Source organism: Sciurus vulgaris, assembly GCF_902686455.1.
Source record: "Sciurus vulgaris genome assembly, chromosome: 3".
NCBI lineage: Eukaryota > Metazoa > Chordata > Mammalia > Rodentia > Sciuridae > Sciurus > Sciurus vulgaris.
The window spans coordinates 65,605,549-65,629,913 of record NC_136463.1 but is presented as its reverse complement, the minus strand read 5'-3'; the positions used below and the strand labels follow the sequence as shown (position 1 = coordinate 65,629,913).

Here is a 24,365-nt window from a genome sequence, read left to right as displayed (position 1 = left end):
GATCATATTCTGCATACCATTTACTCTTTAATTTATAGCCCATTATCAACATTTTTCCACATTAATATTCTTAAACTAGATCATTTTCAATGGCTGCATAATATTCACTAACATACATATGATGAATTAACTGATCTCTATTTTTTATTTAAATTGTTTTCTATTTTTTGCTATTATTAGAACACTGACAAACATTCTTATAGCTAAAATATTTGCACAAGCCCATGGTTATTACTGCAGAGTAAATTCTTAGTAGAATTCCTAGGTCAAAGGGCATGCAAAATGATAAGGCACACTGACAAATCACTCTTCATAAAGGTTGTTCCAGTTTATTCTTCTATCAATAGCATATGATTGTCTGCTCCTTAAATCCTTGTCAATTTCATCTTATATAAATTAAAATTTTTTTAACAATATGGGATAACTTGCCAGTCCATTTTTCTTAAAAGATTTTTGTTTAAAAATAAAGTTATAGAATCTTTAAAAATGTGTTCTATTACTCAAAGTAAGTAAAATTCTCAGAGAATTTGTTTCATTACCTAGATTCAAACGTAAGGGCTAGTTTAGTGTGATATGCAGGATAATCAATATACGTTTTCTTCATCTAGGAAATACAAATTTCAAAGCTTGATGTCAGGTTATAACTTGAATTACAACTGCTTTGTACTCCTTCCCAAAATATACCTGAAAATAACCTCATTTGTGGTCCTTGTTTGTTAATTTATTTATTTTTGGTACCAGGGATTGAAACCAGGGGCACTTAACCACTGAGCAACATCCCCAACACTTTTTTGTATTTTATTTAAAGACAGAGTCTCACTGACTTGCTTAGGGCCTTACTAAATTGCTGAGGCTGGCTTTGAAATGCCTCAGTCTTCCAAGTTATTGGGATTACAGGTGTGGACTACCATGCTCAGTCCTAGGGTTTTTTTCAGGCTCCTTTATTTCTTGTCTATTTGCCTTTTATCCATTCTACTCCTCATGGACTCAGGAAGCTAAAGCAGAGGATTCCAAGTTTGAGCCCAGTCTAGACAATTTAGCAAGACCCTGTCTCAAAAAAAAAGGACTGGGGCTGTAGCTCAATGGTAGAGTGCTTGCCTTTCGTGTGGGGCACTGGGTTTGATCCTCAGCACCATATAAAATAATAAATAAAGATATGTCCTCATACAACTAAAAAAAATTTTAAAAAAATTATTAGATCATTTTTTAGATAGTTGAGTAAGAGTCTATTCTGTCTAAATGAACAAGATACTTGCAGGCCAATTATATAACATCTCCAAAGCCTCAATTTTCTCATCAATAAAGAGCTAATAATACTATTTTGGCGGGTTGATGTAATGATGTAATGCCAGTTGTTTTACATAACCCTTGTAAAACAACTGGCACAATGCCTGGCACATGGTAAATAACCTCAAAGTGTCAAAGCTGATAGTTAACAGCAACAGTATTTCCTCTAGGCTTTATTTGCATTATGCAAATAGTTGCCCACAGTTTAAATGGAAATGTATTTATTTATAATGTAACTCTGTCAATGCTGCCCCTTTATTACGTTAAGAAACTAAGAGCTAATCTATAGCAGTAAGGTGGCTCTTAAAAGACTGCTATGTAACTTAGTCAATGTGTTCCTATAAAACTCAGTTCTAACCAGATCTATTTGATCCAATGTCTCCTCCAGAGCCTAAGAATACCTCTGGATTTCACTTGTTCACCAATGCTCATGGCCTTCCACTGTGACAATTTAAAAATTGCACTTCTAGGTCATCTTTAACTGTGATGGCCAAACAGTTGACAAAAATCCTAAACACACAAACAAATCATACAGCATTTTAACAGTAAATTAGACCATTTCAAACATTACTTCTCACAAAGTATTACTCTAGTAACATATTTTAAAAACTTTTATAGAATAGTTAAAAAAAAAAACCACTATTTGTAGAGATATTAAAAGTCATCTTACCACATTGCCTGCACAGATACAGGTTTGAATATGTGAACTCTGTTATCTGTTGATACGCTGAACCCACTAAGGACAAAAGAGAACAAAACAAAAATTCACAAATAAGGGTAAAACTCAGTTTTGAGTTTTCAAGGCTATTTCCTGGGCTAGCAATAGCTTGTTCAATAGAAGGAATTAGCAAATACTTCATGTACAAGTTAACTGGAGTATAGGACTTGACTGAAAAGCTTCAATAAATTGTTCAATTTTATCTACCAGGCAAAACGAATGGAATCCCACATTGGAAGTAAGGAATTAAAAGTTTCCCAGTTGTAGACATGGTCAAACTGTTCTGTTATGTATTTCTATTTGGAAGTCTTCTGGGCTCTTAGCAAACTTGACCCTGGTTTTATAAACTGGAGCAAACATCTTAGTCTCTTGGGGACACATTCTAAAAACACCAAACAGTGGGGGTTGGGGGTGGGTCAGTGGAAGGAACTGGCACAGGAAAGAGTTACACTGTAGGCTGACAGCTGGCAGAGGCCACAAGAGGTTATTTGAAACAGAACATATCATCCTCTGGGAGGCCATTGCAACAGCCCACAGGCTCAGATTAAAGAGCGAGCTAAGAAACTACTACTTCTTTATCTGGATTCCTACCATAGTCAGTCTAAAAGAAATTAAGTGAGAGACTCTGGAAAGTTGTATTTTTATTCTACATTACAAAACAGAAGTTTAAAAGGACTTATTAAGCTGCTGACATGCCATTCGATTGGACATACTAGGCCTCCCACTCAGCTGAAAGTTCACTCATTTGGAACCCCACCTGTAGGAAAATAAAAAGGTCTGTAGGAAAATAAAAAGGGAAAGGGAAAGCTCTTACCCATCACCATCCAAATGAATTAGGGTGTCACTCCACAGAGGCAGGACTAAGCCCATGGTACAAGTGCTACTGCAAGACAAGAATCAGTCCATAAGTTCCTGTTATTTTAGGAAGCAGTCTTTTTTGTTTATTAACTCTCAACGCAAAGCATAAACCCCTAAGCTCTAAATTGTGGCAGAAATTTCTATCATATTATTATTAATCCCATGTATGTCCACAGGAGCTCTTTAACAGAGATGGTTCGTCAGTTCGTTATATATTTAACAAACAAAACCTATTGAATGAGTTCCCTGTATTGCTGTCTTACAAATGGCTAACTAAAAAATCCAGGCAATTACTGGTAACTTGCAGGAAGATCTTAGCCTAGGATACAGCATCCAACTCAATTCCAAGGATTATTTCTAGTGCTAAGAACTACTGCTGGGTTCAAGGCCAACCTCAGCAACTTAGTAAGATACTGTCTCAAAATAAAAGACAAAAAGGGTTGGTAATGCAGCGTACTGGTAAAGTGCCTCTGGGTTCAATTCCCAGTCCCCCCCTACCACAATCTGGTGAAGATTGTGTTCAAATTAGAAACAAAACAAAACAAAACAAAACAAAACAAAACCACAACTTAAATAAATAAAACAGTGCTTGGTATCTGTGTACTGAACTACCATGGACAAAACGTCAACAATCATAAAAGGGTAGCCCTAGGATTTTGGGAGTTGGGGATGTTGCTTAGTGGTACAGTGCTTGCCTAGCTAGCATGCTTGAGGCCCTGAGTTTGATCCAGAGCACTGAAAAACAAATAAACAAAACCAAATAAAATACATTTTCAATTATATCCTAATCCAAGGGTAAGTGAATAGAGTAGGTTGGTATAGGACATCATGAATTTCCCATCAATTGTGTGTTCTATCCCACCTCTTCTCTAGATAACTGTTACCTACCCCAGACTCCTTCACTTTATCTCAAGACTGTCCTAACCACTCTCCCTCTCTGACTATTCTTCTAAAGACTCCTGCGCCTAATCCCTCCCAATATATCTAGAGAGGCAGCATGATAAAGTAGAAAGAACACTGGATGAGGGAGGTGGAACAATGCAGTATGGTTAAGAGCATGGGCTCTCAAGTCAGATGGGCTCTGGAACCTGGGTTCTGGCACTAACTATATCCTCAGGCAAATGATTTTATTGTTTTGTGTACCAGTCTCTTCATCTGTAAATCTGGGATAAAAATATTTTCATCCTTGCATTGTTTTAAGATTAAATTAGATAAACAAAAAATGTACCTAAAATACCTAAAACAATAATAATTTCTGCTTATTAGCATCTACTACAAAATACCTGGATTTGATCTCCTTCAAAATTAAAACTCCTTCTGACAAGTTGTTTCACTTCTTTCAGCCTTTAACTTATTCATCTTTAAATGAAGGTAACAAACTAAATTTTCGTATGGTCATTAAGATTTAAAATATTTAAAGTAGTATGATATATGTGAATGTAACGCCCTATAAAACAAATGTTGAAGATGAATCTATAGTGGATGCTCTACTGTAACTGAAAGTGATATAGTGAAGTACTGGACAGCATTGTGCAAATGACTTAAAAACAACAGGATGGGCTGAGGTTTTGGCTCAGTGGTAGTGTGCTCACTTAGCACACGTGAGGCCCTGGTTTTGATCCTCAGCACCACACACACAAAAAATAAATAAATAAAGGTACTGTGTCCAACTACACCTAAAAAATATATTTAAAAAAACCAACAGGAGAATAATGAGGTTTGAATCACTGCAGGGCTGAAGAAGGCTTGCCTCTAGCTGGGCTGTTTGCTATACTCACTGGCCCTGTTATTTAAAATCCTACTAGTGATTCCAGAGCTTAAGACAATCAAATGAAGACTGAAATTGTGTATCTGCACGGGAACCTTGGGTCTGAATACCAGAGGTGCAGCTTCCTGGAGGAAGTAGATATCTTTTTATTGAGTAAATGAGTGAGGACATGAAAATTTGTTTTGAAAATGGTTTCCTAAGGTGGAGTGAGGTTGTTTTTAAGTAGTATTTTGTTTTTTATTTAGTGAGTGTTTAGCTAGGTTCCCAGAAACAAAAAGAATTTGGGGTATAAATATGAAGCACTGAAGCACTGATATCCTGGTGACAAATCTAGAAATTAACTGACTACAGAAGCTCCAGGAATGTGACCTGTGAACTTGTGACCAGATACCAGTCAACCTTTTGACAGGTAACAAAGATATGTAGGAACCAACATCACATATTTTTTCCGCTGGTATTCAGGTCCAAGTGTTTTTTTGTTTGTTTTTAAAAATTAAGTAGCAGCTTTTTCACACAACAGAAAGGAGAGGCCTGAATTAGGCACACTGGTTGTGTGTGTGTGTGTGTGTTTTGCAGTGCTGGGGATTGACCCAGGGCCTCATGCATGCCAGGCAAGCACTCTACTGCTAGAAGATAGTTTCAGCCTTTTTCAAAAATTTTATTTTTGAGACAGCTAAGTTTTGGAGGCTAGACTTGAACTTGCAATCCTCCAGCCTCAGCTTTCTAAATCGCTTGGGATTATAGGCATACACCGCCACAGCTTCCTCACATCTGGTATATTTACATAATTTGCCTGAATGTCAGGAGATTTTTCTCCACTAAAGTACAGTTATTTATTTTAGTAGATACTCATCCCATTCAACAAATATTTATAGTCCTACTATGTACCAGACATTTCAAGATATTATGAATACAAATAAAGATTTAAAACCAAAAAGACAACAGAAGCTTTATTAGTTTATAACTTGAAATACATCTGGTGTATTTTAGCAACTGAAGTTATGATGCATATTTTAAAAATGAATTACTTAAAATACAGCACAATACTCAAAACAGGCTAAATGAACTGGCAGTATACTTGTTATAAACAATCTGGGTTCTAAGTTGGTTTAATACCATTTTGAAACACTAACCTATGATGTCCTCAGATACAAAATGATATAAATTCCTTTACCAGCAACTAAGACAGAAATGACAATTGTCTGATCACCAGTATTCTGAAGTAGGTAGTATTTCTCTTACTGTCTAAGAGGTTCATCTGTGCAGACGATGTATGGGAATTTCACAGTATCAAGTTTATCAAACAGAATGAAAATCAGTTTCTAGCTTTTCATATCCCATTTTATCTTCTATAAACTAAAATTTCCTTTTGTTAGTGGTATTTGTCAGATATGATTGAGGCAATACTATAATAGCAGATAGATGTGGTTCACTGAGTATAGGTTATTGAGCCCCCATTAGCATTCTTTTCTGATAAAGCTTAGTATAAAGTGAAAGAGATTGCTAGACATCTGATTGCTCACACTTGGGGGTCAGAAGAATCAGCAGTTACTGCCTTCTGTCTCTAGGGGAAGACTCAACTGAAGTTTCCACTGTAGTTCCAGTTCCTGTTGTATAGAGTTTCTAAGGGAAGGGTCAGGGACACCTGAACAAAAGGAAATACGAGTAGTGCAGCATTGTCCAACTACACTTTCTGAAATAATTCAAACATTCTATACATGCACTGTCCCATATAGGAACCACTAGCCACATAAGGTTTTTGAGTACTTGAAATATGGCTACTTATGACACAGAAACTAAAATTTTATTTATTTATGTAATGTCATTTTATTTTATTTTAAATATTTTTTAGTTATAGATGAACACAATATCATTATTTTGTTTATTTTTATGTGGTGCTGAGCTTTGAACCCAGTGCCTCACATGTGAGACGCAAGCTCTTCACCACTGAACTACAACCTAGTCATAATTCTATTTTTTAAATTTATTTAAATAGCCACAGGTGGTTGGTGGTCATTATATTACACAATACTAAAACCAAAACCAGAAGTCCTAAAATCCTAATGAATGTAGACAAGGTAAGTGCTCTTACAGAAAAATAGTTACTTAAAAATTTGTCTATTAGGGCTGGGCACAGTGGGGCATACCTGTAATACTGGCAGCTTGAAAGGCTGAGGCAAAATGATTACAAGTTCAAGGCTAGTCTCAGCAATCTAGCAAGGCCCTAAGCAACTTAGTGAGACCCTGTCTCAAACTAAAAAATAAAAAGGGCTGGGGATGTGGGTTAGTAGTTTAGTGCCCCTGGATTTAATTCTCTGTACCATAAATAAATAAATAAATAAACAAAACAAAAAAAAATCTGTTTATTTTAAGGTAATACCAGAATTTAAAACTGCAGGAGAAAGCCTCCTAAATGTGGTTTACAAGTCTTGTAAATTTTAAGCATACAATTAAATGCTGTTAAGTGGTGTACAAGCTAACAATTCTGGCCTTGTGATCCCTGTGAACCAACATGTCATTTTCAGGTCGATGTCTATGTACAAGCTCAGGTAAACATTGGTTTGGGAAACTAGTGCTTTCCCTCCTACCCACCCCAATATAAAGATAATAGGGATCACTTCTATTTTTCTTGCTTTGTGGCTAAATTCCCCCAACCTGGGTCACACCCCTAGCTATTTCACAGTTCCATTCTAGTCCTGAACCAGGAAGTCAATGTTTTGAGACATCTGGCAGGATTTCCTGAGGCTTATTATCTCAGAGTGTAAAGATATGCTTAGCAGCATTCCACAATCTTCCCAAGGTTTCTCCAGAAGTGTGAAAATAAAAAAGTCTCAAATCTTACGAACACAAAAAAAGTTCTGTGTTAATCACAGAATGTGAAGTACAGCTAACTCCAACTTTGTATTATTATAAAAGGTTCTGCTTTGAGTTTAAGAAACCATTCTCTCCCTTTCAACTTTGAAGAAGAAAAAGGGAGGCATACATTTTGGTAAAAGTAAGACTTAAGGCCATGGATGAATTCATGAGACTGGAGTTTAAGTGGGACCTCCTTGAATCCAGGACTCTGGTGCATCACCACAAAGGACGTGCCCTAGAATCATCAAACACATTTAGGAAGCTTTCTCCTGCAGTTTTAACTTCTGTTGTTACCTAATAAACAGATGTTTCAGAAAGTATTATTCTATAAGATAGCTTACTTTGTCCACATATGAGGAATTTAGGACCTCAGGTTTTGGTTTTTATTCTCTAGATCTGTCCTTTCTAATACAGTTGCTATTAATTACCTGTGGCTATTTAAACGAACAACAAATAAAATACAATGATGATAAATAAATAAATAAATAAATAAAGTTAAAATTTCAATTTCTCAGTCAATGGCCATGAAAAAGCAGCTTTTCCTTTGAAAAGATAAGTTTAATCATTTTCTTTATATCATTACTATTTAAAGATAAGAGAAAGGTAAGGAATGGAATAAGTGGTAAATTAGGAATACATAACCAAACACATTCACTAAACTTGCTTGTCTCTCAAGACTTGCTAAGATGCTTTCATATTCTTTAATTTTATGCCTTGAACTTTAAGAGCAGATACACAAGATATTTTTTTGACAGTTCAAAAGGTAACTGGAGGTGACAGTGCACACCTGTAATCCCAGCAACTTGGGAGGCTGAGGCAGGAGGACTGAAAATTTAAAGCCAGCCTTAATAACTTAGTAAAACCCTAAGGAACCTAGTGAGATCCTGTCTCAAAAAATAAAAAGGACTGGAGATATGGTTCAGTGGTTAAGCACCCCTGGGTTCAATCCCTTATAACAAAAAAAAAAGTGGGGGGGAAAAACTGGAACAGGTTATTTATTTATTTATTTAGGTTGTGATGGAACCTTTATTTTATTTATTTTATTTCTATGTGGTGCTGAGGATCGAACCCAGTGCCTACACATGCTAGGCAAGCACTCTACCACTGAGCCAAAACCCCAGTCCCTAGAACAGGTTATTTCAAAAAGGAGCTTTTTAACATCCCCCTTTTTTGTGGAACCATACCTGTCATTAGAAGAGAAATCCATTCCTAGGACGATGCTTTCTTCAGTGTCTTGTCTACCATTAGTTGAAACTACTACCATATAGCGTGTTCGATTCTGGTAAGTACTTTCCAGTCTTACAGCCTGGTGGTTAATAGATGACAGAGAAAATAATAAATTTAGAAGAGGAAATTTTAGATCATTTTACTCTTTTCATCAGCATCTTAAAGCATACCAAGGGAGACAGAAGAACAACTAGTTAGGAAACCTAATTTAAATCTCAACTCATATACTAGTCGTAAAACATTTAGTAAGTTGCTAAATTAATTGGAGGGAGATATAATAATTCTTACCTGTTAGGTTGTTTTAAGAATCTTACAAAATAATGCATGTAAAGCACAATGCCTGGCATATAGTAAGAGTTCAATAAATTTTGTTATTAGTATAATTTATACTAACAGTTGCCAGAGAATGTTCAAAAGATGGAAGAGGGGAAAATGAGGAATATAAATGTGAGCACTGATTGCACAGATGTAATTTCTACAAATAATTATAATATGAAGCAAACTACTAGCATTATCCAAAGGGAGTTACTTACGGTGCTCTATTGAATTTTTGCACATTTATAAACTACAAGATTTTTTCTTTAGTTTCAACAGTAATTAAACGAGCCTGCTTTCTCAGAAGCTTCTCATATTATTTTTTTTGTCAAAAGTTTAAACTGCCTTTTTTTTTTTTGTACCAGGGATAGAACCCAGGGGCGCTTAACCACTGAGCCTGATCCCAGTCCTTTCTTTGGTATTTTTTTTAGAGACAGGGTCTCACTGAGTTGTTTAGGGCCTTGCTAAGTTGCTGAGGCTGGCTTTGAACTCTTGATTCTCCTGCCTCGGTGTCCCCAAGCCACTGGGATTACAGGTATGCACCACCATGCCCAGTTCTTTGCTTATTTTTAGAAGAGGCCTCCAGAAAATGTGAATGGACAGGATCTTAGATGAAATTAGGATTTACTGTTGGTGTGATAATGGTACTGTGGTTACTAAGCCTTTATACTTGTGTATCTGTAATGAAATGACATAGTGTCTGAGCTTTAAAGTTTTTCTTTCTTTCTTTCTTTTTTTTTTTTTGCGGTGCTGGCGATTGAACCCAGGGCCTGTGCTTGAGAGGCAAGCACTCTGCCAACTGAGCTATGTCTCCAGTCATAAAGCTTTACTTTAAATTGTTCCGATGAGAAGAGAAAAAAAAAAGAGATGAAGCAAGTCAGGCAAAATGCTGACCGAGTTTTTAAAGCTCAATAATGAGTGCATAAAGATAAATTTTCTACCTTGATATGTTTGGAAATTTTCTTAATAAGATATTCCAAAGATACGAATAAACCTTAAAAATTAGGTAAAAATCAGACAAGGTGCACATGCTTATAATCCCGGAGACTCAGGAGGTTGAGGCAGGATGATTCTAAGTTCAAGACCAACTTCAGCAAATTTTTAGGAGACCCTGTCTTAAAATTAACAAAATTAAAAATAAAAAGGACTAGGATGTAGATCAGTAGTAAAAAACCCCAGTGTTCAATTCCCAGTTCCTCCTCCCTCCAAAAATAAATAAATAAATAAATAATAAATAAATAATGACTTCTGGGCAACACTCATTACAATACACATATTGGGTGTACAACAGTGTAAGCGCTGAAGAATCAATGGTGGGAGAGAGAGAGATGTGATTTCTGCGCTCATGGAACGTACAGTGCATTCTACTTTTTCTTGTTATCTGTTGTTAATAGTAGTAGTAGTAATAATAATGATACAGATCCTTTGAAGCAAGGAAAATATACTCTGAAGGTGATTCCTCTTGTATTAACCCCAGTGCCTCATCTCAGAAGAGACACAGAGTTCTGATCCATTAATTGGCTCAAGATAATTGTCAGAAATTTCTATTGGAATTCTTTCAGTACTGCTCTTCTTGAGTCTTTCTCCTTAACTAGGTCACTATTCCAAGGCCAGGCAAAGAGAAAAACCCATAACTACACAGCTGAAGTGACCTATTTAACAAGGCAGAGGTGAGACTCCCATAGCTATCTTTGTGTTTCTATTCTGAAATTCCTAGGAAAAATTAAGAGAAGCAAAAAGCAGCATAAGTAGCTACATTTAAGGCCTGCTGATAAAAGCTGATATATCAAGAATGTAATGCTCATCATTCTGAAGCCAAGTGTAGAAGACAACTGTACTGTTGACTTTATGTGCATGAAGAATAGAGCATTCAAACTAAATTTACTTATGAGAAGCTAAGATAAATTAACATTTAAATGGATTAAGATCTATACCTACTTGGTTGAAATGGGAGGAACATTAAACACACAGAGCTAGAGATAGTAGGTCAACTGGTAAATAACACTAATTGATTGTAGAAATACTCTGAAACATGCTAAATTAACCAGAAAACCTGGTACAGGTAAACTAGAATTTTTTATCAACGAGATCTCAGATATTATTGTATATTTAAACTTGGCATGCCTTGGCAAGCTCTGAGTTAACTGTTCAGTTTCTCGAATGTGTTAGAGGCTCTTTTATTCTCTGTTAAGGCTCTCAGAATTTCTGGCAAGACTCAAATACAAATGGCATGGCAACAAATGAACTGTGTTTCTGAAAATTTATCTATAGCTACTATACCAACTACTGGCAACTGATTGGCTAAATCAAAGCTGATAAAAGGAAAAAAATAATCTTCATAAATATTACCTATAATATATCAGGCCAAGTTGGGCAGCAGGAGTGTTTTGGTAAGTGATATGCAGTACAAACATTGTCTCTTGTTAAAAAGTATGTATGTGTGTATGTATTTATGTATTTATTTATATCTATCTATCGTTTAATACTGGGGGATTGAACCCAGGGACACTTTACTACTGAGCTACATCTCTAGCCCTATTTTGTATTTTATTTAGAGCCAGGTTCTCACTGAGTTGCTTAGTGCCTCACTTTTGCTGAGGCTGGCTTTGAACTCACGATCCTCTTGCTTCAGCCTCCTGAGTCATTGGGATTAAAGGTGTGCACCACCATGCCCGGCCATCTCCAGTTCTTTTTAGGGACAAGTTCTAAGTTGGTGAGGCTAGCCTCAAACTTGTGATCCTCCTGCCTCAGCCTCCTGAGTCCCTGGGATTAAAGGAATGCACCACCATGCCTGGTTATTTTTTTAATTTCTAATATCAAGTGCCATTTCAAATGCTTGACTCTCCTTTTCTTAATCTATAATAAAAGAACTAAAATTTCACAGGAAAGGAACTAGCCCTCTCACACTGATTTATGCTTGAATAACAGGTACATCTCAGATCCATTCGATTTTAAATATCTTATGTGGAAGAATAACACCTGAGCATTCTTAGAATTTGATCACAGAACACTAATAATATCTGCAGTAGTAAATAAATTTTTATTAAGAGGAAGTAGAACTTTAGGAGGTTAGAAGTCATGATATTAATTCAATACTACATCTTAATTCAAAGGATGAGATGAAATTTTCAAAAAACAAACAAACAAAGACCATAAAAAAAACTCTAAAATGTCAAAGGTTGGATTGGCACTTTAAAAGTTTCTTCCTTTCTAATATGCTCCCCTCACACTGTTTAAGGTTTCTTTCAGATTCCTTTGTTGGGGAGATTAGCAAAAACTTATCAAGTCAATTGGAGAAATGTAATTTAAAGTGGCAGTTTGTATATAATATTCTAGTACTGAAAATTATAGCATTTATCATGTTTCTTCAGTCTCTAGAATTTAGAAATAAATGATGGGAACAGGACAACTGAGATGCATTTAATTAACAGAATAAAGTTCTCATTGAAAAGAATACTACTAAAATCTTTTCTAGTTTTCCAAACCAAACAATATCCTGGATTTTAAAATATGACAGCAATAGCACAACTGAGGTATTTATTTCGAGAAAGTTCATTTGTTGCCTAAATTTGGAATTCTATTACAAGTTTCAGGTGAACTGATCCAGCAATATTAGGACTGAAGTAGGTCAGAGAAGTTATCTCTTGCCTCTGCTTATTCCTAAAGATGAGCACCCAACCTGCTTTTTTGAGCTCATCATTCAAATAATGTTAAAACTTCCCTTAATATCTAATTTTTATTAAAGGCTTCACCTAAGTATAAGCAGTTCACAGAGCCACCTGGTCCAAGAGCTTCTCTGATTAGTATTATCTAATATCAGGAAATACTCTTTAAGCTTACACTGCACCTTTGCCTTTAATTTCTTTTCACCAAAAGTCTTACATCATGCCCCTGCATGCAATGTTTATCTTTAATGAAGCCGCATTATGAAGACCCAATGTCTAGACAGGCAACTCACCCAATTCATCAGAGAGAAAGGTTTCAAAAGTATGTAAATATTAAGTTCTAGCCAAAAGAACAAAGCAAAGTCAATAGCTAAGATTAAAATAGACTTCAGATGTGACACTAATAAATTAAACAATACTGTCTTCAAAAGAAATAGGTTAGAATTTGAGGAAGTCTCTAGGTTTCTTACATTAAAAAAATAATCCATGAATTAAATTTTGTGTAGTCACTAAAAGCCGTGATTTAAGGGCTAGGGGGTGTGCCTCAGTGGTAATGCATTTGACTAGCATGCACAAGGTCCTGGGTTCAAACACCCAGCATCACCAAACCACCGTGCCCCTCCCCCCCCCCCCCCCCCCCCGATTTATTTACTGACATGGAAAGATATCCATGACAAACTGAATAAAGAAAAAAGCAGGTTACAAAATAGTATTTATCTTATTTTTGTTAAAAAAAAACCAAACCAAAACCAAAACCAAAACAGCACTGGGTGAGGTAATGCATGCCTCTAATCCCAGAGATTTGGGAGGTTGAGGCAGCAAGATAAAAAATTCAAGGTGAGCCTGGGTAATTTTTCAAGACCCCATCTGAAAATGAAAATGGATGGGGATGTAGCTCAGTAGTAGAGTGGTCCTGGGTTTGGTTCTTAGTACCACAAACAAACAAACAAAAAAAACAGCAATGTGCTCCCTTGCATTTTCACTCACTTGTGCTCTCTCTATCCCTTTCATTTACAAAGGTCCAAGAAAGACGAAGGAAGCTGGGCATGGTGGCCCACACCCATAATCCCAGCTATGAGGGAGACTGAAGCAGGAGGATCTTAAATTTGAGGTCATCCTCAGCAATGTAGTGAGACCTTGATTCAAATAAAAAATAAAAAGGGCTGGGGATGTAGCTCTGTGGTTCAATCCCAGTATCATCAGAAACAAAAACAAAAACAAAAACAAACAAAAAAACCTGAAAGGAGGGGCTGGGGTTGTAACTCTGGTAGAGAACTTGCCTAGCATGTGTAGGGCACTGGGTTTGATTCTCAGCACCAAATATAAATAAATAAATTAAATAAAGGTCCATCAACAACTAAAAAAAATTTAAAAAACAGAAAACAAAAAAACCTGGAAGAATACTTGTTCGAATTGCTAAGAATGATTTTCCCAGAGTATGTTTTTTATTTTTCCCTCCAGGATATGGTGATTTCATCTTTACACCTTTTTGAATGATCTGATTTGGGGTGGGGGGGAGCAACATAACTGTACAACCAAAACCAAAAACTTAATTTTCTTAAATTATCCTGCAGAGTTCTCAAAGAGACCTCAGCTCTAATTAAGAACATCATTTTGAAGCTACCACAAATGTCCTGACAATTATTAACTTCCCAGACTTTCTTTCTTTCTCTCTCTCTCTCTTTCTTTCTTTCTTTTTTTGTGGCATGGGGGATTGAACCCAGGGGCACTCTACTACTGAGCTACATCCCCAGTCTTTTTTCTTTTGAGACAGGGTCTTGCTAAATTGCCCAGACTGGTCTCAAATTTACAATTCTCCTGCCTTGGCCTCCCCAACTGCTCACACTAACAGCATGCACCACCGTGCCTGGTTTCCCTGTGTTTTTTAAATTAAACGGATCTTCAATAATGTATAAGAGTACTATAAAAAGACACCCTTATTTTACCAGCTATAGTTTTCCTAAGTTAGTGCTTAATACTGTATTTGGAACACAAAGCTTCCCTAGAAGAAAATATTGATTTTATCCTATTTCCAATGCTTAAGCAAAATGTGGAGTTTGACAGGGTTATTTAAAAATAAATAAATAAAGGCAAGACTTTAAGTTGACTATCAAACTTTTAACCGTATGCACAAGCTCTGAGATAAGAGTTTTTACATTCCAAATTTAACTCAAAACAAAAGCCTTTGCTTTGAGTCTACAAATGCTTCTTTCAGTTAGAAAAGTGCTAATTTGTTCAAAATAATACAATGCATTCACTCATTTTCTTGAAGATGACTCACTCAATCTGAAACATAATGACTATGTGTTTGTAACAATTCAAAACAACTGTAAAATGGCTTGTCATTTGAATTCTGAATTAATTTAGAAGCATCAGTTACATTTTCTGAATTTATATTTTATAAATGTAAGTCAGTTGCAGCTGCATATTTTAGTAGGAAAAGAGAAGATTTAATTGCCAACTATGTCTTATTAACTGCATCCTTCATGCTCTCCCAAGTCTCCATGGTTAAAGGCTCTCAATAAAAAAAAAAAAAAAAAAAAAAGATAAAATGAGTGATGAAAGACCCCAGCTTTAGTTTTATCAAACCATCTGATATTTGGAGGCTATCAGCAAATTTGGATATCCAGAATGTGCAAGTGACTATTGCTATTGGTTTTAGTTGAGTTGTACTCATAGTATGATTTCTGGACCTGCAGTATCAGCACCTTTTGGAAACTTGCTAAAAATATGGATTATTACTGTCCTCTTTTAACTAAGTGCTGGGAGTGAAGCCCAGTAATTGGTGGTTTAAGAAAGCGCTCTAGGTGATCTATTTTAAAGCCCAAGAACTCTACTTTAGAATATTAATGCTATAAAAGCTGCACCTTCTCCAGGCGTGGTGGCATACGCCTGTATGACTTGAGAGGTTGAGGCAGCAGATTGCAAGTTAGAGAGGCCAGCCTCAGCAATATAGCAAGGCCCTGTCTCAAAATAAAAAATGCCCCTGGGGTTCAATCCCCAGTACAAAAAAAAAAAAAAGAAAGAAAGAAAGAAAAAAATAAAAGGAGCTGTATGCCCAACCCCATCTTATTCACTTTTTTCTTTTTGTTTTTTGTAGTACTGGGTATCAACTATGGGGACATTTTACCACTGAGCTACAACCCCAGTCCTATTTATTATTATTATTATTGTTATTTTTTATTTTGAGATGGGGTCTTGCTACATTGCTAATGCCTCGGACCTGATATCCTCCTCCCTTGGCTTCAGAGTCACTGAGGTTACAGGCCTACACCACTATACCCAGCCCTTCTGGTTTTCTTTTAAAGAATTGTTTGAGAAAGTATATCAAGTGCAGACAAAGGCTGGGGTGTAGCTCAGTGGTGTAGTGCTTGCCTGACATGTATGAGGCCCTGGGTTTGATCCCAGTCACTACATACACAAAGATGTGCAGATGAGATTTATATTAATGTATAATGTTACCTTTGGATTAGGATATAAAATTTTCAACAAAATAATTAAACTTCATATATAAAGTAATTATGAAAGATTCCTTGACATTTCAAATTAAACTTTTTAAAATTAATTACTGGCCATGTAAAAAAAGAAGGCAATAGCTGAGCACAGTGGTGTACACTTGTAATTCCAGTTATTAAGGAGGCTAAAGCAGGAGGATGGCAATTTTGAGAACAGCTTGGGCAACTTAGTAAGACCTTATCTTGAGAAAAAAAAAAAAAGCTAGGGATGTAGCTCAGTGTTCGAGCACTTACCTACTATGTGCAAGGCTTTGTGTTCAATTCTCAGGACCAAACAAAACAAAACAAAAAGCAAGAGGCTACTGTAGATCCCTAGATTCAGCAGATGTGAAAGAAAAAGTACATACTTAGCATACTGGAGGCCCTAGATTCAAAAAAATAACAAACGTAAATAGAAGCGGCGTATGAGAGAAAATATGAAAGGATGACAAAATTTAAACACAGAATAATTAAGTAAATGAAGAATCAGTGATTACCATAGAGTTCAGAGGCCTGACCATCAACTTTATACAACCAAGCTTATATTTTTAAAAAATTATTTGTATATATTTTTAGTTGTTGATGAACTTTTATTTTATTTACTTATTTATATGCTATGCTGAGGATTGAACCCAGTGCCTCACACATGCTAGGCAAGCACTCTATCACCGAGTCATAACCCCAGCTCCCCAGGTTTAAATTCTTTTCATTTATGTCTCTTCCTAAAGAGAAAGCGGAAATCAACTATTTGAACTTAACCTTTTTATGGCCCTCACTCAATTTCTTTTCTTTTATTCTTTTTTTTTTGCTGGTTCTGGGAATGAAACCCAAGACCTTGTAAATGCTAGGCAAACATCCTATCACTGAGCCCATTTTTGTCTTTTATTGTGAGAGAGGGTCTCACTAAGTTGTTTTTATTTTTTGTTAAATTGCTGAGGTTGGCCTGGAACTTGAGATTCTCCTGACTCAGTCTCCCAAGTTGCTGTGATTACAAGCATGTAACCCATGCCTGGCTTCCTTTTTATTCTGTATTAGCTTCTGGGGACTCTTTCTTAAATACTGTATCTGCCTCATGATATTCCTTGGCTGAAAAACCTTTAACATTTCACAGCTGCTTGCTGAAGAGAAAGGGGTATTACCTCTAGTTAGTAATTTAGGAGTCAAGTATATAAATGAGTGAAGTAAGCCATGTGAGCATTAAATGGATAGAAATACTTTTAAATTTCCACAAAGAAACATGCTTAGTCCATTTTTGTTTTCCTACTTTTATTAGAGGCAGTACTCTTAAGAAAACTAACTTCAAGAATGAAGACACGTGTTAACAGTTGACTTTAAGTGTCCAGGAGTCCAACAGGGCAGTGGAGATTATGGTAAACTAAGACTGTAATCCCAGCAACTCGGGAGGTTAAGGCAGGAGGATCACAAGTTAAAGACATCCTCAGCAACTTAGCTGTCGCAAAGTAAAAAAAAAAAAAAAACAATAAAAGGCTGGGGATGTGGCTAAATGGTTAAGCGACCCTGGGTTCAATCCCTAGTACCAAAAAGAAAAAAAGAATCTGTACCAAGCCTCTTCCCATCCTAGTCTAGCCACATTTTGCCAAGTGAGAATAAAATTTCAGTGCTGCCCAAAATTTTTGACTTCTTTAGACCCAAATCTGGATTTTTTTTTTTTTTAACCTCTGTGCAATGCTGGGGATCAAAACCAGGGCCTTGTTCATGACAGGCAAGCAGTCTATCATTGAATCATACTTCCAGTTCCCAAACCTGGATTTTTATATGAATCCATTCAGTTTTAAAATTCTGGCTAAAGTCAGGTGTAGTAGTGTGCACACCCGTAATCCCAGTTACTTGGGAGATTGAGGCAAGAGGAAGATAGCAAGTTCAAGGGCTAGCCTTAGGAACTTAGAGCCTATCTTAAAAGAAAACTTTAAAAAGGGGTTGGGGTTGTAGTTCAGAAGCAGAAGGCTCCTGGTTCATCCCCAGTACCACAAAAAAATAAATAAATATGTAAATAAATAAAATTCTGGCTTACAACAACAAAACAACAACAACAAAATACTGTATGGCCCAAGCAAAATATATCTCTTGCCTGTGAGCTACCAGTTTGAGACTACCAATTTACAGCATTAAATCCATTTGCCTGCCTTATCTTTTAGTTTCTATTTTATCTATTTTAACAAAAGTGTGCATTTCACACTCTTCAATATATTTTCATGTACATTTGATCCTCTCTACTGTGAAAAGCAATCAGGAGATAAGGAAAAGGGCACAGACAGCTGAAGATAACTTGTCCAGCTTCACATGATAATCATGAGCCTAAGCCCAGGTCTCCCGACACCGAGTCCAGCATCAATTCTTGATGATTACACTCCCTCTTTAACCTTCCCTATGTGAGCTTTTGCTTAAATTATGTCCTCACCTAGAATGACTTCCTTCTACTAATCCAAGTCTCATTATTTTTCAAGACCCACTCAACCTCCATTATCTATATAAAATCTTTCTTCTATTAGGTGAAATTCTCAAAAGTTTTCTCTGCTTTCTCCAAACGTCAACTGTTATTGTGGGCAATGACTCTTACAAACGGATGGTTAAACAGTCTTGAATCATCAAATTATTTTACATCACTCTTCATTAGTCTATACCCACAATTAAATCCTAAGTGCCCAATGCCATTCTTCTTTTTATTTTCTACCTAGTTCCCAGTGCTTTGTTGGAACACAAAAATGACTATTAAATGTTGACTATTTTAGACAGAGTTTTGAGGAAGAGAGTTATGATCGTACTACTAACTTACCAGCCTGATGTTGTCTTCCGGGCGGAGTAATATGAACATTGCTTGGAGATGCTGCTGGAGATCGCCTGGAGAAATTTACAAAACAAAGATAATTATTCTCTATTCTAGTATCAAGAGAAAAGATTCCTTCTATCCTAAGAAATTGTAAAGAAAAATTCTGGTTCACTGAATGATTCATTAGACACAAAAATTAAGTATGATTACTGATTTCTTTTTAAGTGCAGAGAGACCTGCTGGGCAGAGGCAGCTGGCTGTGCTTTCAGGCCCATTGAAAATAGTAGCACTAAGGGCATTTTGAAAATGTGGTGTGTGATCTAATGTTCAAAGAATCATCCCTAACTTTAAATAGTGAATCCTTTCGTCATTCCTATTTCTGTAACTATAATCTTCAGCTGCACTTAAACTAAGAAGACTATTGGATTCTCCCCAGAATAATGTCAATAGTTAGTGGCTGTTAGTACTCTTAAAATGAGAGTATATCTTAAATATAGTATATTAGGAATATCTATTTTCTTAAACATATTAGGTACTTTAAAATTGCCATTATTTGAATCCTTATTTGTTCTTATACATTTCATAAAACTAAGTTGAAATTTCTTTGTACTGAACTATTATAGATTTCCTCTTATTCCCTATTTTAAACTAGGAAATCTGAGGCACTGGCTAACAGAAGACAATTAGACAATGTACTGTCATAGATGATGATCTAAGAACCAAAAACTTCATACCTGCCCACCCAGGCCCAGCTCTTTCTGAGAGTCTAAGGTTACTGACACAGCCACATAATCAGGGATGACAGCATAACTGGTCTCACATTAGTCTTGGAAAATACATATATAATCTCCCTCATGTTAATTTCATAGCTATTAATTATGAAATGATATATGCAAAAAGTGGAAAAAGGAAGGAAAAAAGTAGACTAGAAACAGGTGTGTTTGTCTAAATGGTCACTAAGTTTGAAAGCCTTTCCTGCTTGCTCCACCCCTTAAAGAATAGTTTTCTTACCTCCCTCCCCCCATTTCATGGCTGATCTGACCAATGTCATTATTGTAGAATCTATCAACCTTTTTTTCTTTCTTTTTTTTTTTTTTTTTTTTGTGGTACTGGGGATTTAATCCAGAGATGGTTTATTACTGAGCTAAACTCCTAGATCTTTTTTATTTTTTTAATTTAATTTTTTTGATGTTAACAGATCTTTATTTTATTCATTTATTTATATGTGGTACTGAGGATCGAGCCCAGTACCTCACACAAGCTAGGCAAGCACTCTACCACTGAGCTACAACCCCAACCCGATCTTTTTTATTTTGAGATAGTGTTGCCAACTTGCCCAGGCTAGCCTTGAATGTGTGCTCCTCCTGCCTCAGCATCCTGAATAGCTGGGATTACAGGCATGTGCCACCATGCCTGGTTCCATAATTTTTAAATTGCAAAATGGTATTTAAATATTTGGTTTTATTCATTTTTTTGGTACTGGATATCAAATTCAGGAGCACTTTACCACTAAGCTACATAACTGGCTTTTTTTATTTTTTATTTTGAGATAGGATCTTCCTCAGTTACTCAGGCTAGTATAGAACTTGCAATCCTCCTGCCTCAGCCTCCCTACTCACTGGGATTTCAAGCATGCACTACCAGACCTGGGCTGTATTTAGATATTTTAAATGCATCTCATGTTAAAAAAAAAGAAAATCTAACCAGTTCAAGAAACATAAATAAAAAAGTAATTAGACATAGTAGGCCCTTGATCTGCTTTCCATTCTGTCACCATCTTCCAGTTCCTGTGAGGCAGTTTCAATTTATGTGAGGTTGTGGCTTCTTTGAACTGCCTTTATGCTTACACTGCCTCATCGGTTCTGAACTGGATCACAAGTCAAGTCCATTGAGCTTGTGTTAAGTCTGCTTTCATTTTTAGTATGAGGAAAGTTAAGTGAACAAAATCAAGTAGAAATAGGGGTGGCAGTTGAGTATGGAAGTTTGAGCAAAGAAAAGGCCAACTGGGGCAGGAACTTTAAAAGCTACTCACCCTGCTAAAATTATAAGGCACAGAGCAATTTGCCCAACATCTTAGACAAACAAGCTAGATTTAAACCAATAATTTGTCTTCTTTTTACTGTAAGTGATAAATATTCACACCCAACAGAAATATAAAGCTCAGCTATGTCTACTTCCTCTGTACATTCAAGTTTTTTGGGGAAGTGACTCCTTGCCCCTATCCCTCTACCTACAACAGTAGGCACTGGTTTTAGAAAGTATAAATACCAAACCAATTTTCAAAAAATAATTTCTAACACACACACACATACACACACACACACACACACACACATTTATATTTCCATTGCTGGACAGTCCTGGTAGGAAGAAAATACCATCCAACAAAATGGACTAAAATTCTGAGCTATTACATTTATAACTATGAAAGCTCAAACAAGAAGTAGGACAATCACTGAAATAGCTGAGAATATCTTGACTAGAGCTAAACTGAACTACTGGCTCAATGGGATCCCATATTTCTGGCTTTTTTCTCTGACCCACATACTCGAAGTTTGTAGTCTTCTTTGTTTCCTTCTTAGTAATTAAATTTCTTCTACTCCTGGAGGTCACAAATCATCAAAGCTGCACATTTATAACAATGAGCTACCAGATCTTTGTATAGTATTGAACAAGATTACTATCCTGGGCTGGGATTATAACTCAGTGGCAGAGTGTTTGCCTAGCATGTGTGAGGTACTGGATTCGATTCTCAGCATCACATATAAATAAATAAATAAATAAAATAAAGGTCCACTGACAACTTAGGGAAAAAAAATAAAAAAGATCACTGTCCTCAGGTTGACTTTTATTTTCTCCCCAAAATGACACAAAGTTTGCTTGGCAAAAGAGAAGAATCAAACTTATTATCTTCTTAAACTGTGAACAGCCTACAGTGAGAGCCCTCTCTCCCTAGGATACACTTTCTCTGATTCTTTTTTAACCTCATCATCATAGGTGTATTTGACTTCAGAGAAATCCAATGAAAGGAAATACCATGTATACACTATTGTTGGCAGATATTTAAAAATCAGAGTTTTACACTTATTCCTAGAAGCATAATTATTTGATGCCTCCTTGTTTTATCAGAGGCCCGTGAGTTAAATTTCTAGTCTTTTATTATGTATACACTTAAGAAGCAGACTCTAGAATTCAAGGATGGGTATTTTAATATGTGATAAAATAACTCTCATTAGAGTATTTTTGTACTTTCTCATTACTGGACCAAGAAAAATTCACTGAACATTTACTATGTGTGTAAGGCATTTTGGTTAAGAGTTAGAAAAATGGACTGTTGAGAATGAAAGAAAGTGATTAAACAATAGCACAATTTTTTTTTTTTTTGGCTTTTTTCATTATTAAGGAACTGTTGGAAAAATGGGGATGAGAGAGTGAGCCTTTTAAAATAAAACAAAGGGCAAGGTAACCAAAAGGAATGGTATGTGTGCAGCTTTACCTGCATGCTTGTTCCGTCTGTGGCTGATTCTTGGTGTGGATGAGCCATTTCCCCGTGGTAGAAAAAGGGCAGCACCTTTGACAGTTAAAAAGCTCTCGCTGATGCTGTAAGGAAAAAAAATCAAAAGAAAATAAATTACTTAAGGAACAAAATTGAAGAGGAGGATGGAGACCCACTTTAGGATTATTCTCTCTTATTTCATATTAATAATTTATTCAAACAAGTCTTTCAGTGTTACCTACAGAATCTGCAAAGGGTAGAACTTTTAAGTTGCCAATGGCAAAGTGTAGAAACACATAATGGAGGGTTCCAAGTTTGCTTCTGAGCATGGTACTACTACTCAGGGTTGGCTACTGAACTGTGAACAACACTGCCTATTCAATATTTCTGCTTGGATCGCTTCTTGGCCTTTTGGCTAAGATCAAGTGTACATTTCCGCTTGGATCTAACCGGCATCTTAAATTGCCAAAACTAAACTCTTGGGCTGGGGATGTAGCTTGGCAATAAGGCAACTGCCTAGCAAGACCCTGGATTCCACCCCCAGCACTACAAAAACAAAAGAAAACAAAACAAAACCCTCTTAAGCCCCAGCCTTAGTTGAATTCTAGCCTCATCTATCAGTTGTATAGGGCAGATACACAGTAGTCATTCTTGGTTTCTCTCTTGCCCTGTGATATATATCTAATCCATAAGTAAGTCTATGAACTTTATTTTCAAATACACCTTGAATTGTTCCACTTATTCCCACCATCACTGACTCTGGTCCATGGCACCACCATTTCTCACTAGCACTGCTGTTAATAAGCTTCCTCCCATGCCACCCCTTCCCCCCAAATGCCTTTTATTACAGAAAAGTTCAGACATTTATAAAACAGGAAGAATAATATAATAAACCCCCATATTCCTATCCAGTTTTAATCTATGGATAATTTTGTTTCTTCTATATACTCATTCTCTTCACCTTGCCCTAAAAAGTGAAACAAATCCCAGACATTATTTTAGCAAAAGCCTCTGAATAGGTTTGTCTGCAACCACTTATGCTCCTCTCTCCATTATTCACTCACCAGTGATTTTTAAAAATAAATAGTCATACAATATCACTTCCCTACTTAAAACCCTCCAGAGGCTTCCTTTCATACTTAAAAAACGAAAAACGAATCTTTGGCTTGTTCTTTGAGGCCCTTGTAACACCCTGTAGCAAGTTCTTTGATCTTATAACATTTCTCTCCTTTTGTTTACTATGAGCTAGTTGCACTGTCCTTTTTGATTCTTTAGTATCGCAGGCCCCTTTCTTAGGATCTTTGTGTTTTTCATTGTGTACTTGGAAGATTTTTCTCCTGGTCTGTCTCAGATCCAGTATCACCATTCCTCTCCTCCCTTACCCTAATAATATATCCTGTTGTTGTTTCCTTCAGTTATTTCTCATAAACTAAAATTATATTTATCCACTGGTATCCTTGATTGTTTATCTCCATATAACAGAATATAAGCTCTATGAGAGCAAGGATTTGACTTTGCTCATTACTAGAAATAATACCAGACACATATTAGGTGCTCAAAAGATGTGATGAATAAATGAATTCATCTTAGGGCCTTCCCCACAGTTATATCTGTCCCATCACTACAGCAGGATTATAATTTAGGATGAGTGTAACATGTAAATAAAAATCATTATAGAATTCAATGTATGGGGCAGATTAGTGGGCTATAAAATAAATGTTTGATAATAAATTAATTGGCAAATGTAAACTACTTGTATAATGCTGTCAGTTGTTGAATCATTTTATCCTTTAAAAAAGTAGCATGAAGCTGATAAGACTTTTCAGGTAACCTTCCAAATAGACTAAAACATGTCTTCTAAAAACAAAACAGATCTACAGATGCCACTTTAAA

The 24,365-nt window shown here is 36.1% G+C and overlaps 1 protein-coding gene across 9 annotated transcripts in view; it reads right to left on the bottom strand.

Moving 5' to 3' along the window:
• SSH2 (slingshot protein phosphatase 2) overlaps positions 1-24,365 on the bottom strand; it is a 248,250-nt gene that overhangs the window by 51,153 nt on the left and 172,732 nt on the right. For 7 of the 9 annotated variants that reach the window (XM_079130762.1, XM_079130756.1, XM_079130755.1 and 4 more), the window contains 5 exons: positions 22,473-22,576; positions 18,983-19,047; positions 8,672-8,793; positions 2,820-2,888; positions 1,958-2,023 (listed from right to left, as the gene is read on the bottom strand). In XM_079130762.1, coding sequence (XP_078986888.1) covers positions 1,958-2,023; positions 2,820-2,888; positions 8,672-8,793; positions 18,983-19,047; positions 22,473-22,576 — 426 coding nt within the window. The remainder of the gene's footprint in view (positions 1-1,957; positions 2,024-2,819; positions 2,889-8,671; positions 8,794-18,982; positions 19,048-22,472; positions 22,577-24,365) is intronic. The other 2 variants (XM_079130757.1, XM_079130761.1) reach the window with 1 other exon arrangement.